The sequence below is a fragment of the Centruroides sculpturatus genome, unplaced genomic scaffold, assembly GCF_000671375.1.
Source record: "Centruroides sculpturatus isolate CEXI.00-Female unplaced genomic scaffold, Cexi_2.0 scaffold2272, whole genome shotgun sequence".
Classification (NCBI taxonomy): Eukaryota; Metazoa; Arthropoda; class Arachnida; order Scorpiones; family Buthidae; genus Centruroides; species Centruroides sculpturatus.
In genome coordinates this window covers 21,909-38,654 of record NW_019389940.1, presented here as the reverse complement: position 1 = coordinate 38,654, position 16,746 = coordinate 21,909, and the positions used below count along the sequence as shown (strand labels likewise).

Here is a 16,746-nt window from a genome sequence, read left to right as displayed (position 1 = left end):
TATGCCCTGTGCTGAAATAAACATACAACACATGCTACGCTGTTAACAGAACACACAACTGGAAGACACCTGGTGTAGACAACATTCACAATTTCTGGTACAAAAAGTTTACATCACTGCACCAGGAACTAAGCTAAACATCTAACACACCATCATCATCAATCCACAAGACATGCCAAAATTTCTTACTCAGGGTATCACCTACATGAAACCTAAAAACAACAACACTACAGACCCTATACAATACAGACCAATTACGTCTTCCAACACTATACAAATTATTGACATCCTGTATCACAAACAAAATATACAAACATGTTGAAGAACACGACATTCTGACAGAACAACAAAAAGGTTGCCGTAGAAATCACAGAGGATGCAAAGAACAGTTACTTATAGATTCAGTCATTTTACGGCAAGCACACAAACAACACAGAAACATATATAGAGTACAGAAAAGCATTCGACAGTGTTCCACACAGTTGGCTGCTACATATTCTACACATATTCTACACATGTACAAAATACATCCATCACTCATTGCATTCTTCGAAAACACTATGCAGCACTGGAGAACAACACTGCATCTCAGGGTTAGTAACACTTCCATACAAACAAACGAAATATTCATTAGGCGAGGAATTTTTCAAGGAGATTCCTTGAGTCCTCTCTGGTTCTGCCTAGCCCTGAATCCATTATCCAACATGTTAAACAACACGCAATATGGCTACAATATCAGACATGAAAAAACAACACAGTTTACACTGTCACATCTCATGTACATGGACGACATAAAACTTTATGCATCCACACAAAAACAACTTCATCAACTCCTACAAATCACACATTCATACACTAAGGACATACAAATGGAGTTTGGCCTAGACAAATGCAAAAAACTTCACATAGAAAAAGGAATCCTGAAGAAAGAAGATTTTGCACTTGGAAATGGAGACGTTATTGAATCCATGGAAGAGGGCGAGTTCTACAAGTACTTAGGATTCCAACAGGCCAAACTAACAGAACATACACAAATAAAGCAACGATTAATTAAAGAATACCAAAGTAGGTTAAACGCTATACTTAGAACACAGTTAAATGCAAAACACACAGTTAAAGCAATAAACACATATGTCATCCCAGTACTCACATACTCTTTTGGAGTTATACATTGGACTCACACAGATCTCGAGCAACTCCAAAGGAAAACAAGAACAACACTTACTAAGCATAAACAACATCATCCTAAATCCGCCACAGAAAGATTAACCCTTCCACGTAAAGAAGGCGGACGTGGCCTGATTGACATAGTTAACCTTCACTACAAACAAATACAGTCACTGCGAGAGTTTTTCTACAAGAAACAAGAAACATCACAGTTACATAAAGCAGTAACTCTAGCAGACTCAAATAACACACCATTAAACTTACACTCACAACATACAGACATGACACAACATATAAAAAGCATAGACAACATTAAGCAATCATGGGCTCAAAAGGCTCTCCATGGCAGGCATCCTTACGACCTGGCCCAGGATTTTGTTGACAAAACTGCGTCAAACAGCTGGTTAGATCGGGGATGCCTCTTTGGGGAGACGGAAGGATTCATGATTGCCATACAGGATCAGGTCATAAATACTAAAAACTACAGAAAACACATACTCAAAGATACAACACTCACAAATGACACATGCAGAAAATGTCACATCATGCCAGAAACTATACAACACATCACTTCTGGTTGCAAGCTCTTGGCACAGACAGATTACTTACATAGACACAATCAAGTAGCAAATATAATACACCAAGAGCTTGCAAAGAAACACAAATTGGCAGACATCCACGAACCATACTACAAGTATATTCCACAGACAGTATTAGAAAATAACACGCACAAAATGTACTACGACAGAGCCATAATCACAGATAAAACAATTTACCACAACAGACCAGACATCACACTCACTGACAAACACAATAAAATCACATACATTATAAACATATCCATTCCAAACACTCACAATGTACAGTACAAAACACATGCACAGAAAAAATTAGCAAGTACACAGAACTCGCCCAGGAAATAAGGCATCTGTGGAGGATGGATAAAGTGCTTATTGTACCTGTCGTTCTCTCCTGTACAGGTGTGATACCACACACACTACATAAAAGCCTGGGAACATTACAATTGAGTAGTAATACATATATCACATTACAGAAGGCCACTATATTGAATACATGCCACATTGTTAAAAAATTCCTGAATACAGACACACACACTGACACACTTATTTAATTTTAGTTTTGTTTTGGTTGCTATGCCTTGACTCTGGTCCGGCATAGTACAGAGCCACCAGTGTGAACCGAGTATAACTCACAAAACCCAACATAATAATAATGTTTATTTTTTGAACAAATGCATTATCATTAAAGATTTTTAAAATTGACATTTTTTAACATATATCAAATGAATAGATCCATTTTGAAATCCTGAAATTTCAAATCTTCACTTGTTAAAATGACAACATAGACATTCTATTAACACCATTATTGACAGTGACTTTTGTGATATTCGACTCAGTAATATAAACTGAACAACGCTGTTGTTAAAAACAAATTATCAAGGGGCCCAGAAAGAGTTTTCATTAACAAATTAAACATTTTTTGGTATGTTGGGTTATGGTTAGTTAAATCTGCCATTCATTATTGACAATAGTTCTAAGATTTTTTCATGTCAAGAAATTGCCTTATGACTTATTTTCATATTAGACTTCATATCAAAATTTCAACATTTCTGAATATCAAGTCAAATATGGGATTTTTTCACCTCCATAACTTTGTATTTCAGAATTTTGAACAGTATCAAATATAAATAATTTGAGTATACTTACTCTTCTGGATTTTTTCTTCCTTGATACGGATTATCTCTCATGGTCTTGTTTTTGGATCATAGTATGCAGAATTTGGATCTAAGTTTCTCAAATACTAAAAATTGAAAATAATTTTTCAAATTTATCTTTCTTCGTTTAATCAGTTAACTATACAGTATTCTATATTTAAATTAACCTTACTTTTGCAGTATCTTCTCTTATACGTAAATTACGAACAGTAATTCGTTGTTTACTGTCAACTTTTGTACCCGGCATGTCTGCATTGTCGGCATATTTTTCTTCATCTTCATCATCACCTGTATCACCATCATTATTCTATGTCAAATTAAATTATATCCGGTTAATTATTAATTTATTATTATTATTATTAAAGAAAAAGATACGGCTGGATTAACTTTTAAACTATAACCTAGCTAATCACTATAATATAAATAATTTGCACTAAAGATAGACAATATAACAATTGTACTATATAGTATATAAATTATTTAATTTAAAATTAATGCAGTTATTAAAAAATTTAATACAAGATAGTAATCTTACTGCCTATTATTATACATTTTAAAGTATAAAAATCTTATTTTATGTATGAGATTTTAGAAAGTTTTAATAAAATTTGATTTCGATATTAAAAATTATCAGTATACCAAAAGAACTTCATATTCTGTTGAATAAAATATGTACATTCTGTAAAAATTATTAACTACAGTAAAATTGCTTGATATTACTTACTGTTTCTTTTATAGTGCTAACTTTACCAGATAAAAGATCTTGCTTTAATTTTTTCTTTTTCAATTGCCTTTTAGCCTGTTTTAAAATGAATAATCAATAAATGACAATATAGAAACTTCTCAAATTTTTCAAAAATACTTAATTTATTGAAAATTATATAATAATTTAATTCAAATCGATTATAGTTGAAACTATTTTGACTTTAAAAATTAAACTTTTTTCTCCACACTTACATTTTAAACTTATCATCAAACAAATGTAAAAATTTCTGATTTCTAATAGAAAAGGATGATTCATACTAATTGGATGATAGGTAGTTTTGTATATTATATAAATATCATAAATCATAGCTTATAATTCTACTAGTCAGACTGATATACTTAAAGGCAGACTAATTTTAGTATAATCAGATTAAATTATTCTAATTTATATATGTTGGATCTGTTTTGAATCTTTTAATTCATAACTTCACAAATTTAAACATGGTAATCATCAATCACTTTAGAAATATTTATTTGAACACTTTTATTTTTGCTTTTTAAACAATTTAATTACATAAATTTAAAGCAAGCATTCTGTACAAAAAACAAATTTTTCTAAAAAATACCATTTAATTGCAGTTTTATTATTAGGTATTGCTGTTCAGTTCTTCAAACTGTGTTAGAATCTTGACCGAACAATTGTCAAGAATCCATCACTTTAAGAAAAATAAAGATTATAAATGTTTAATTATCTTAAAGAGAAATCAGACTACTATGAGTACCATAGAAAAATTTGTCTCATACCATCTAACCATTTTCTTTATAATCTTCACATTTGTCAAATTATCACCACTAAAAATTTAGATATTTTTACATGTAATACAGCAATTTTACAATGATAAATGCTTTATTTTTTTATCATTTTTATTTCTGAATCATCATAGTCCATTGATTTTACTACAGATATGTCTTTCTCAGAAAAAATTAAGAAACATTAATTATTATTTTCCAAATTTATGTAGTTTACTGTATCATCTTTGTTTACTTTTTAATATATATTTTTTGTTTTATTGTACTGTACTTCTATATCAATAGACATATAAATTAAATTTTAAGAAAGTTCATGCATCAATCATTTCTTGCAACAATTATTGATTTCCATATTTAATATATAATAATTTCAGAAAATTAAAAGTAATAAAACTACACATTTATAGTTAATGTTAAATTCTTCTTTTAAATTTTTAACAGGGTTGTGGAGTCGAAGTCAGAGCTGGAGTCATGGAGTTTTCGTGTTTTAGTCAAAGTCATCAAAAAATCCAGCAAATTCTGACTCCTTTTTATTTTCCAACTTGTTATGCATATAAAACGAAAAAGTATTGAAATCATGTCAAATTCGACCCTCCAATAATTTTGCAAATCTACATATTCAGAGACCTCTTGAACCCAAAAAATGTCAAAGGGAAAAATTTGCACACATGTTGGCATCTAATTTGTTTAATTTCTTTATTGTCTGTTCTGAGATATTAAACAATATCTCAGAATGGCTAAAGTTTAAGAAACGAAATTTGGCACTGTAGCCTGTATATAAAGGGGCATTAATGCTATTAAATTTTGGTTCTTAATTAAAGGTCAACAGGGTGAAGACCTGGAAGGGGTCATGTGTCATATCTCCAGTATGGTCAAACTTAATGAATATTTTACTTGTTATTAGTGTTCACAAACTTTTTTTAAATAAAACTCGTCTCTACCCTCAAAATTAAACTTTTTGTCATTTTATAATAGACAGTAAAACCCATTAAGATGTTCTCACTTCAGATGTTAGAATGTGTATAAGAACAGGATTTAGTTCAACCACTTTGAAGCTTAATAACTCGTGTTAAACCATCCAACTCCAATTTAAAAACCACAGAAGTTATTAGGCTACAAACAGGGTAAACAAAATCGTGCCTCACACACACAGTCCATACATACAGAAAAAAACTGAATCTTTTGCATATCTCGACATTTCAAGGTGTCCCGAGTCCAAAAATGTAAAAATTTGAGAGGGGGTCATTTATCGACACCTTCCCTTTCCCTCTGTTATATATAACAGCCGGGAAAGTAAGTATTATCAAATACATATTTATATATTGACTGTGTCATTACTTACAGTCTTTTAGCTATGGAATAAAAAAAGTTTCTACGTTCTATCTTTATCAGAACTCTATTTATTGAATATTTTATTCTGAGGTCATGTGAATGACATCAAAATTTTGGGTCTACTTTGATAACAAGTCTGCCCCTGGTTGGAGTCAGATGATAAAGCAGTCAGAGTTGGAGTCAGAAGATTTTTACACGACTCCACAGCCCTGCGTTTTAAGCTTGTAATGATATAATATTTCTACAAATTTACCTCTTCGACTTTTGCAAATTCTTCCACAATGGCTTGATAATTTGCAGGGTCATATCCGTTCCATCGATCTCTCTTTCCATCGTAGTCCAAATTTAAATCTGGCAAAATAACTTCGTCTTCGGCAATATCTTCATTTGTGAATTTGGCACCAATTTTTCTTGGCCGCTAAAATAGGAGAAAGAAAATTAAACACGTACATTTATATACACACCCACATTATTGAAAATTCAAAGATTTATATTAAAAGCTAATCAATAAAAAATTTTTAAAAATTTTCATTACTTTATTCATATTTATAACAAAGGAATCATTCAATTCCTATTGATGTTAACAAAGCAAGTATAAATTTATTTTTCTGAGTATTGAGTCATTACATACTAAAATTTACAATTTAGTAGTAGTTTCTATCAAAAAAATATATCATGCTATTAAATTATATTATTAATTACTATAAAACATAGTGTAATGACTTTATTATTATTACATTTTTATTAACAACAAATTTAATAAAAGTTACAATTGTAAGTAACAAATATGTTTAAGTTAAAAAAAATCATTAACAAAAAACAATAATGAAATTCTCTTTTAATAGAAAAATTACTTAGGCAATTATCTTCATTAAATGTATAAGTAAACTTATCATTATGTAGAAGAGAATAAATCTCAATTTTATTATTAGTAAGCTTCCAAAAACAATCAAGATGCATCTTAAAAAATAAACATGCAAAAATAAACATTTTCATAAAAATAAAATTTAAATTTTTGAGTCTGCTTACAATGCTCAAATTGTAGTTGATAGGAACAAACAACAGTATATCATATAGAGTAAATACAAATAATTGTCAGATTTTATCAGATTTTATTAATGCTATTATTAATAATTAAATTTAGCCTAAAGGCACGAATTACACACTGTATCTTGATAAATTTAATAATTAATTTAAAGGGTTCTGGAAGAAACAAATTGGTCCAAACTGAAATTCAAACCTGCAACTCCCACAGAACATGTAATTACAATGCCAGTTACGCTAATTGGATCTCCATCCAACCTTTCATTTCCAGAATTATTAATTTAGATATAATCATACCAGTTACTCAGTGCTGACTGGGGACAACACAGTGCCAATGCCATATAACTCTGACAATTGCCAAGTGTCATCAATGAATGTGACAATGAATAATCCATAACAACTAACCATCATTAAATGTGATGGATTATTTTGTCTGTGATGCACTCTTGCTGGTATCATTATGGGTTATTGGAACTATCGCGTACACTCATCTTGACAAGGTGATGACTAGTGAGGAAACTATTGTTATTCTTATTGCATAATTATCATACATTAGTTTCATTTAATAATTCAATAAGTAAAGTTAATACCTCAAAACAGTTTTTCTTTGTATGAGTTAAAGCCCCACAGTTTTCACAAGCTCGTTTTCTGTATTTCGTGGCTGTCTTTGCCTGAAAAATTTAATTTTATAATAAATCTGTATGCTAATTATAAATTATTATGAATATTAATTAAATAAATTCACTTTGAATAAAATTATATAAATTTTTTTCAGCAAAGTGAACAAGAAATAGTTATGCAACATATAAACAGTGCTCCACTATTTATATGTTTCATATTTGTATGTCTTTCATTTCCTCCAATATAACATCAAAATACAGTGGTGCCTCATATAAGGTACTTAATCCGTTCCAGGTGCACGTCCGTTAAGTGAAAAGTCCATTATACAAAATGCATTTTCCCACAGAAATACATGTTAAAACATATAATTTGCTCCACAGCATACAATAACCGTACTGTACCTGTAAAAAAACAAAAATGAAAATGCAGCAGTCATCAATTATGCCGAGTAGTCAGATGTTTTGAGGAGGAGGTGGAAGAACACGTTCTTCACACATTCATACAGATAGAGACTTTTTACACATTGCAGCAGGTCTCTTTTTATTGTTTTTTAATCGAAGTCAGATTGAGGAGAGGCTACTGGGGCTCGCAGGGTCAACTCCTCTCGTTCCATCCTTTGTTTTTTTGGCAGCTGACTTCTTGAAAGACATGTCCAAAGTGGTTTGTTTCTCTCTCTTCTTCAATACCTGTCGGAAATGACAGGCAAGGGTGTCATTGTACAGATTGTTGATCCTGTTAACCTCAGCTCTGTTTGGATAATAAATGTTGGTAAACTCCTGACCTCTCCCCATTTGACAAGAAAGTTTTTGTCAACTTTCACTCTTTCTGATGATTTCTTGCTTTGTTTCAATTGAAATCACCTTTCTGTTTGTTTAGAAGCCATGATTTGCACAGCACTTGAATAAATATAAATACCCTGCAGTGAGGTGATGTACGTAATAAACAAGTGAGCATGCCAAATCCCAACAGGAGCTTTGTACTTCAGATATACTAATAATATATTCTAATAATACTAATATATTATAAAAATAGCAGACTGTCATTGGCAACAGCAAAAGAGTGGAAACATCATTCGCACCTGTTCGCAGCCAGTCCGTTGCTCGAGTCACGTAACGGCCAAACAGAAAGTCTGTTATTCGAGGCATATGTTATACGAGGCACCACTGTATTTTATTAAAAACCATGCTTCAAATTTCTAAAAAGACAAGTGAAAATATCATTTTGAATAGTCTATGTTAGTGATTTTAATGAACTTTAATGTCCCAGATTATTATTTTAAAGGATAATTGTGATTTAATGGACAGAGTAATACCATATTTTCTGAAAATATGAACAATGCATAATAAACTTTTATCTCTATTAATAAGTTTTAATGCTAAAACACACTCATTTTTTGTATTACTTAAACTGTTTTATACTTTCAATGACTAATTCTAACTTTATTATTGTCAATAATGTTTTCTTGTTGACACAAGCCATTTCTTACAATTGTGAATATATTAAAAAGATTATTATTTGAAACTATCTTCAAGTAGAATATCTCAATCATTCATCAATTTTTAATACAGCATAGTAAAGTTATTGCTCTATACCATAAGAAAAACCCTAAAGGTGTCAATTGCAGAAATGAAGCAAGATCTTAAGCAATTTCAATATTTAGCAAGGTAAGAAAAAAGTTTTTTTATTTCATTTATCCAGTTACAAAATTTATTATATAAGTAGCTGAAATACAAGTAGACCAAGTCCAAATTTTCACATTGTGCTACAGAACAGATTATAAGATTCTGTGGACAAACACTTGCCATTATGCAAATGGAACAAGTTCCTCAGCCTAAGGTAAAAGCCTAAGAAACTCTATTATCCATTTGTATCATGGCAGATGTGTGTCGCAGAATCTTATAATCTACTTTGTACAAAAGTACACAGTTTTCTCAATGGAGAAATTTGAATTTGCTCTACTTGTATTTTCAGCCACTCACCAGAAATTAAACTTCATTAAATAGTGGCATTTTCAATGCAAAAAATATTGTAAATTAAACATTTCACAGATTTAAAGAGAAATTTGTAATATCAAACTACATTATGTAGAAGTCTGACCATATTATTAAGATTGTTTCTGATTCTTTCTTTTAATAGCTTACTTTAAACATTTATAATAATTAAATTCTTTTTAATTAAAAAAATCATAATATCCAGAATATAAACTGAATTTTACAAAAACAAATACAAATATGTCAATATGTAACATTTCAAACACTGTTATTTTCTAGGAATTATCATATCCACAGACTTCGTAATTATTAGCCAGTGAACGACTTTATTTTACCCAAGAAACAGAACAGAAGCAAAGGATAAATCATAGCTAATTTGTAAGTATAACTATGCCTATATTGCCACAGAGTCCATATAAAACAACTGCAGCTAAATTAATTAATGACAGACATATGGTACTTTAGAATATGTATGAGAAAGGGAATTACGTTATCCATGTTAACATTACCAGAAAATATCAGGAACATCATGCAAAAACACAATGTGAAAACAATTAAGAAAATAATATTGAAATTAGTTGTTAGATTAGGTAAAGCTGTTGATTGGGTAGTAATTATAAAATCCTTAAACATGGTGATTCCTAGAAAATTACAGTGTTTGAACCAGTTACATATTGAGGTTAAAAAAACCAAATATAAGCAAAAAATAAATCGTAAATAAATACAAATAGTTTCTATATCTATATTCGACAAACCTTTAGTCCTCTAACAAAATGTTCTTCGATCTTCGTATAACTTTGTTGTCTTTCCGGCTGAGGTCGCTGATGTTTCAGAGTGGGACAGGAAGAACCAAAGTACCAAGGAGCAGTTGCTATATATTGTGGAATGTGAGGATTAATGTCTCTGAAATAATAAAATTCCCATTATGAAACTTTGTTTTAAAATTTTAAATTTTAGAAAAAAAAAAAATTAACAACTTTTGTAATTATTAAACGTTAATACTACAGTAGAATCCTGATTATCAAAGTTAATGTGGATCAAGGTCAGCATGAATAATCAAACATTCTGATAATACAGAATGTTTGGTTTTAAGTGATTGATTTCATAACAATATTTTTGTTTGTTTTAATATCATAATTAATATGAATTTAAAAAGTAAAACCAATTTTTTTTAATACAAAAGGTCACTTGAGTAAAATCTTTTTAAAACATCTAGAGTGCTTTTTCAAATACTATGCATTGTCCAGCCAAGATTTGTAAAGCAAACTGTATTGTATTGCATTCTTTTCTCTATTTTCAAAGAGACTTTCCCAATTCACTTGAATTAAACAAACCTCGATCAATTTGAACTGTAAAAAATATAATTGACATATATTAGCCCTTTCTAGTCTGATTTTCTAAATCTAGTCACAAGACTGTGCATTTGCACTTCATTAAAAAATGCTTAATTTTTATAACATTGTAATGGATCATTCAAAAGATATATTTAACAAGAAATATGTTTTCTCTGAATATTTTTACACTGTTTAAAATTTATTCACAACAAATTTTTGAAAACAAATTATTTTTACAAGAGCTACATATCCTTTGCTGTTTTCTACCCCAATGACATGGATCATCTTTGGACATCACTGTTTTGTCTAACAGACATTTAAAACAATAAGCCCATTCATCTGTGTTGAAAACAGCCTATTGTTCTGTACAGTCTCTGGCAAAACCATTTTGCATAGTCCTCCTCTCACACTTTGGCATTTTCATCAAAGATTTTACTGAAAACTATTCTGTACATCTTCTTGTGTGTGTGTTGAATCTTGTACGACCCAACTGTTGTGCAAACTGTTTGGCTTTTTCTCTAAAGAGATTTCCATCAACAAGAACATTCATGTCTCTAAACTATACAAATCAGTTCGTCATGCACATTTGCACATTTTGATATCTAGCTGCTCACATTTATGCATTCTTTTCTATTCGATTCTCTCCATGTTTTTCAGCTAGGTACAGCAAGTATTTAATGGAATGCAGTCTTTGACAATTTCAGTTTTTTTTTTTTTTTGCCTTCTCTGCAGTCTTTCTTTTTGATGGATACATTTTCTGCTATTGCCAAATTTTAGTTTTCTCTTGTGTGCCATTTCTACCTACTTCAAAATGAAAACAGTCAACATACTGATTATAACTGTTCACTATCAGCAATAAAAATGTCAACATGCAATTCAAATTTTACAACAAAATTTATACAACATAAATGTTTAGTTCCAAATAAGAAGCTACACATAGACAAATTCAAATCTGATTGGTCAACAATTCAGTCATCAAATCATAGGTGTATTTGTTACNGTTTAAAATTTATTCAGAAGAAATTTTTGAAAACAAATTATTTTAACAAGAGCTACATATCCTTTGCTGTTTTCTACTCCAATGTCATGAATCATCTTTGGACATCAGTTTTGTCTGATCTCAAAACTACTTTGACTTGTATGAGTAGAATGCAGAAGTCCATGATGCAGAATGCATTAAGTCTATGGAAGTTAAGTTGGGACAAAACTAAAATTCGAGTTAGGGAAGGTCAAGTTATCAAGAGTGACTGTATTATCTTTTATTACAATTTCAGAAAGAAAAATAATATATATGAATTATATAAACAAATGGATATTCAAGAAGATATTTATCAAAAGCAATACTCTTATGGAATTAGTGGTAATATATATTAAAAATATTTCACAATTCAGTATATAAATATCTGTAAAATTCATTTTTTCTTAGTTGGAATTTCATTTTTAAAAGCCAGTTACTTTTCTTATTCTTGATTGTTTATTATTTCCCATGATACTTTTATTGACACAGTTAATGTTATTTAGATGTTACTACACAATATTTAATTTTTATTGAATATTGTAATTTTAAATTTTGTAATCAAAGTACTAATTTAAAAAAATAATAGTAATAATAATCACAACATGGTAATTTCCATATTAATTAATTAAAATTTAAGACAAAGCCCATTAAAACAGTCACGTTTCTATTCACTCTCATGTTCTAGAACACATCCCATGGCAAATTGTCAACACGGTTGGAGTTACGACCATTCTGTCTTTCGTACCACTTTGATAGAAAAGCTAATTTAAAAAAATAATAGTAATAATAATCACAACATGGTAATTTTCATATTAATTAATTAAAATTTAACACAAAGCCCATTGACACAGTCACCTTTCTATTCACTCTCATGTTCTAGAACACATCCCATCACAATTAATTAATTTAAAGAAAAAGATTGGGTCGTCATGAAATGTATTCCAGAATATGAAAGTAAATATAAAAAGGTATCTGTTTCAATGGGCTTTCTCTTCAATTTTGATCAAACAAAATATTAAAATAATGTCCTTTAAGTTAATTTTGGATTAATGAAAAATAAGTTACATAAATCACCTTTGACAATCAGACAATAGCATAAAATATTTTTGTAGTAGTTCATTCTTTGAACTAAGAAAAATTTAATTCATTGTGACAAACTTTTTGAAATTGAATCCTAATTGCAACACACATACAAGTTTGATAGTGAATGAATGAATTTAGTAATAGATTTATTCATTTAATATCAAGACCAGAGCATCTGTTATGATGTACATTTTTAAAACTTTCTGCCCTGAGGGCACTAAAAAGGCTTTTTTTTCCCCAAGCACACTGCAAGTTTGATCCACAATGGAAAATGGCAACATATCTGAGATAGACCATTATCAAAAAAGTACTTGGGGTCTTCTATTCTGTTATTGTCAAAATCTATTATTTATTAATATCAAATGATCTGCTATATTGTTGGACTACAATAAGGCTAATTCTGTAATCAGTTAAAAAGTAATTTGTCTAGAGGTAGGTGGAAAGTTAGAACACTAGAGGTAGGTGGAGAGTTAGGACACTATCTTGTAATAATTTTAATATTTACATATTTACTATTTTAATTTTTAATTTAGAATTTAATAGTTCTGGAAGCAATGGTCAGTCAGAGGTCTGGGTAGCATAACTGAAACACATCTGTACTCAAATCTACAACTCTTGCACAGACGGGTCAATTCTTTTCTTCCAGAAATTCTAAATTAAAAATTAATTTATCATAATTATTAAAATTATCATGAAATCATGAAATGGCAGCTTAACTGCATATATCCAAATTGCTTTATAACTAATTATTAAATCAGTCTTATTGTAGCCTGATAAAACAACAGATCATTTGGCATTACTTAAAAATTGAGTCAGTGGATTGATTGTTTATATAGCCTATCTATTATTTATTCATATAGTAGAATCCTGTTTAATTAGCTACTTTTTGTGACAAAAAGTTCAAGAAAATTGTGAATTTTTTTTAAAATGTTAAAACTTTAACAATAGATATAACATAAATACAGTAAGACCCTGCTAATATGTTCCTAGACGACAAAGCGTTAAACAAAACACCGTTAAATGAGGTCATTTTAACAGAAAGGGAAAGGGGAACACTCCTCCAAAAATAAACAAATTTTATTATAATTTTAAGTTACTTTTATATCAATTTTCATAATAATATATGTTAAATAACACACAAACATGTGCACACAGAATGTAAAGTTCATTTTTTGTGACTTTTCAGAAATTATTGTTTTTTTGCAATAAAGTCGTGAGGTTTCAATTGTCGCTTTTTTCTTTCCTTAAGCATATGTCGGTAGTGGAAGATCGCATCCAAAACGCATTGTTTTACTTTTGCACTTCTTTCAAAATCGTTCGCTACAATTTGATCAACAATGTCGGTTATCATTACCAAACTTTTTTTACTAAGGAAATCTGTACAGAAATTTTTTGGTTTCTTCGTTTTCAGAATCTCTATTTTCCAATTCTACATGAATTCCTTGTTCTGCTAGTTCTTGAAGGTTGTCATTGGTAAGACTCTCACAGAAAACCTGCGGTAACTCCTCAATATCCTGCTCGTCTACATGTCCTAGTCACGCTGTATCAATTAGGTTGACAATTTGGTCAACCTAACGATACAGTGATAGACTCTTCTCATTGAGAATTCTTGGATACCTTCAGCCATAACTTCTTCCACACTTTGTTTGTGCATTTATCAGTTAATTCTTGCCAAGCTAAGTTGCTATTTCCTATGGATTCCATGATGTTATATTTTTTCCAAAATTGCACCAAACAAATACAGATTTAAAGAAAGTATATCTTTTTGTCACCTTTTGCTGATTGGTTTGTGTTTGCAAATAATCATATTATAAACAAATCAATGAAATGCTGCGATAATTTAAATCAGTGTAATTTTGAGCTTTTTTAAGGTTTCGAGCAGACCGCGTTACATCAAATCAGTGTTAAGTGGGATCTTACTGTAATTATAGAAATGAAATTATTCCTTTGAGTGTTTTACTCATTTAATGATCATTCATTGTGAATGATATAACTACCTTTTTTAACCTGTGATCATTAAATAACTCACCAATTAAATCAATCAATCCTTTTATAACTCTTAGAAAAAAATATAAATTTCTCCAAACATACCTTCCTTCTTCATCGACAGCAGCTGGAGCAGTACCTGCTTTCCTAGCTTCCTTCAACAGTTTAGATTTTCTAAAATCCTCTCTACTTCTCTTTTTTGGTGACTTTGTGGAAATTAATCTGTTTGGATTCATCTTGCTGCTAAAATTCAAAATCAGTATTAGAATTAAGTTAAATAGTTCCTTGAATTGTGTTTGCCTAATGAATTATAATTATAAAAAGGTACATTTTATTAGCTTTACAATCTGCTTTTATATCCATTAGTAATGTTATGGTAATTTATATGTTTTATGATGTAAATACAGTAAGGTTGTGTTTTAAGTTTCTTTTTAGAAAGATTCACATTAACAAACATTTCAAAATGAATAGCGAAAAGTCAAAAATTAAACAAAACAAAAGTATAAATGCAATATCTTAGCAGCATAGAATTGCTATTGTTAATATTACCGTATTAGCCCGATTATAACGCGACCTCGAAATTTTCATAAAGATATTTAGAAATAAAAATAATACTCATAAAAGAATTCAAAGAAAGTAAAATTCAATCAGATAAGCATTTATTTAGGTAATTATAGCTAATAACACAGGTTACATTCATGTCAATAAAATTAAGTAATGTAAAACAAAATTAATATTACGTAAGTAACAACAAAAAACGAGAATGTTTATTCAGAATCTGAACTGTTTTCAGAATGAAAACTCATTGATGTCAAATCGGTATCATCAGTATTTTCATTCACGCTTTCAGTATCCCACAAAATGTCAACCTCCGTCCAATTTAAATCATTGGAAATGTAGCATTTCTTGAAATTTTTAACTATCCATTCAGGTTCGATCTTCTGCCAGGCAGTCGCAATCCATTCTCCCAAAAGAGACTAAGTTTTTTTTTATTTTTTTCGAAGGTGTCAATGGATGATTGCCCGATAATAGATAATTTTTGTATTCTTTTCGAAGGTTAACTTTAAATAGTTTATTAACCGCCACATCCAAGACTTGCAACTGAGAAGTAATACCACCCGGTATTATTACAAGATCGGAATTCAATGCCTCAATTTTTTCCTTAACACTTGTCGTAAGGTGGCCTTAAATTGCTCGGACGTTCAGTCGCGTTTCAACCTCTGTAGGAAAATGTCCTTGTTTATATTACATTCCATTACTTAAACCTCGAATTTAGCGCGAGTCGATTTTTTAACAGAAAATAAATGGTCAAAAAATATCGAGTTATATTCAGGCTAATACGGTAATAAATTTGTATATATTGTATAATAAATTTTAATTTTACAATGTTTTGGTGAAAAAAAAATAGTAACTATTTTTACTGACTTGCAAACATTCCTTTTTTAACATTTTATACAGACAATACATATTCAAAAAGACAGAAATAAAGATTCAAGCTTGTTCTCTCTCTCGCCAAACAAAAAATGGAATTGATTCAATGCATCAAATTAGGTGAGTATCATGTGTAAAGCATTAAAACAAAGTAATTCAAAGTAGATAAGACAAAGTGTTCGTACACTACAGTCGACTATAAAGACCCCACCAATTTTGTGTTAGCTCTAATTATAGCTAAAATGCACTTAAACAAATGGAATGCGAGAGTTCTGAAGAAGTGACATTTCACTTTAATCTCACAATATTTACAGTTTGCAAGAGATCATAAAAAATGACAAAAGTCAATTTCTAAGACATGTCTAAAAGTATAAGGACAGCACAAAACATGATTTTTCTCAGTTACATACAATATTTGCATCCAGAAAATATGTCCAGCCAAGAAAAATCATACCATCGCTTGCCGTCCTTATACATTGGAGATACAAT

At 29.9% G+C, this 16,746-nt stretch overlaps 1 protein-coding gene across 1 annotated transcript in view; it reads right to left on the bottom strand.

Annotated features, from left to right (window-relative positions):
* Positions 1–16,746, bottom strand: part of LOC111617384 (pre-mRNA-splicing factor SLU7-like) — a 37,300-nt gene that overhangs the window by 10,553 nt on the left and 10,001 nt on the right. Inside the window, 8 exon segments of the mRNA XM_023358682.1 lie at positions 2,895–2,937; positions 2,940–2,988; positions 3,075–3,209; positions 3,627–3,701; positions 6,003–6,167; positions 7,384–7,464; positions 10,161–10,308; positions 14,932–15,069. Coding sequence (XP_023214450.1) covers positions 2,895–2,937; positions 2,940–2,988; positions 3,075–3,209; positions 3,627–3,701; positions 6,003–6,167; positions 7,384–7,464; positions 10,161–10,308; positions 14,932–15,062 — 827 coding nt within the window. The 5' untranslated portion in view covers positions 15,063–15,069.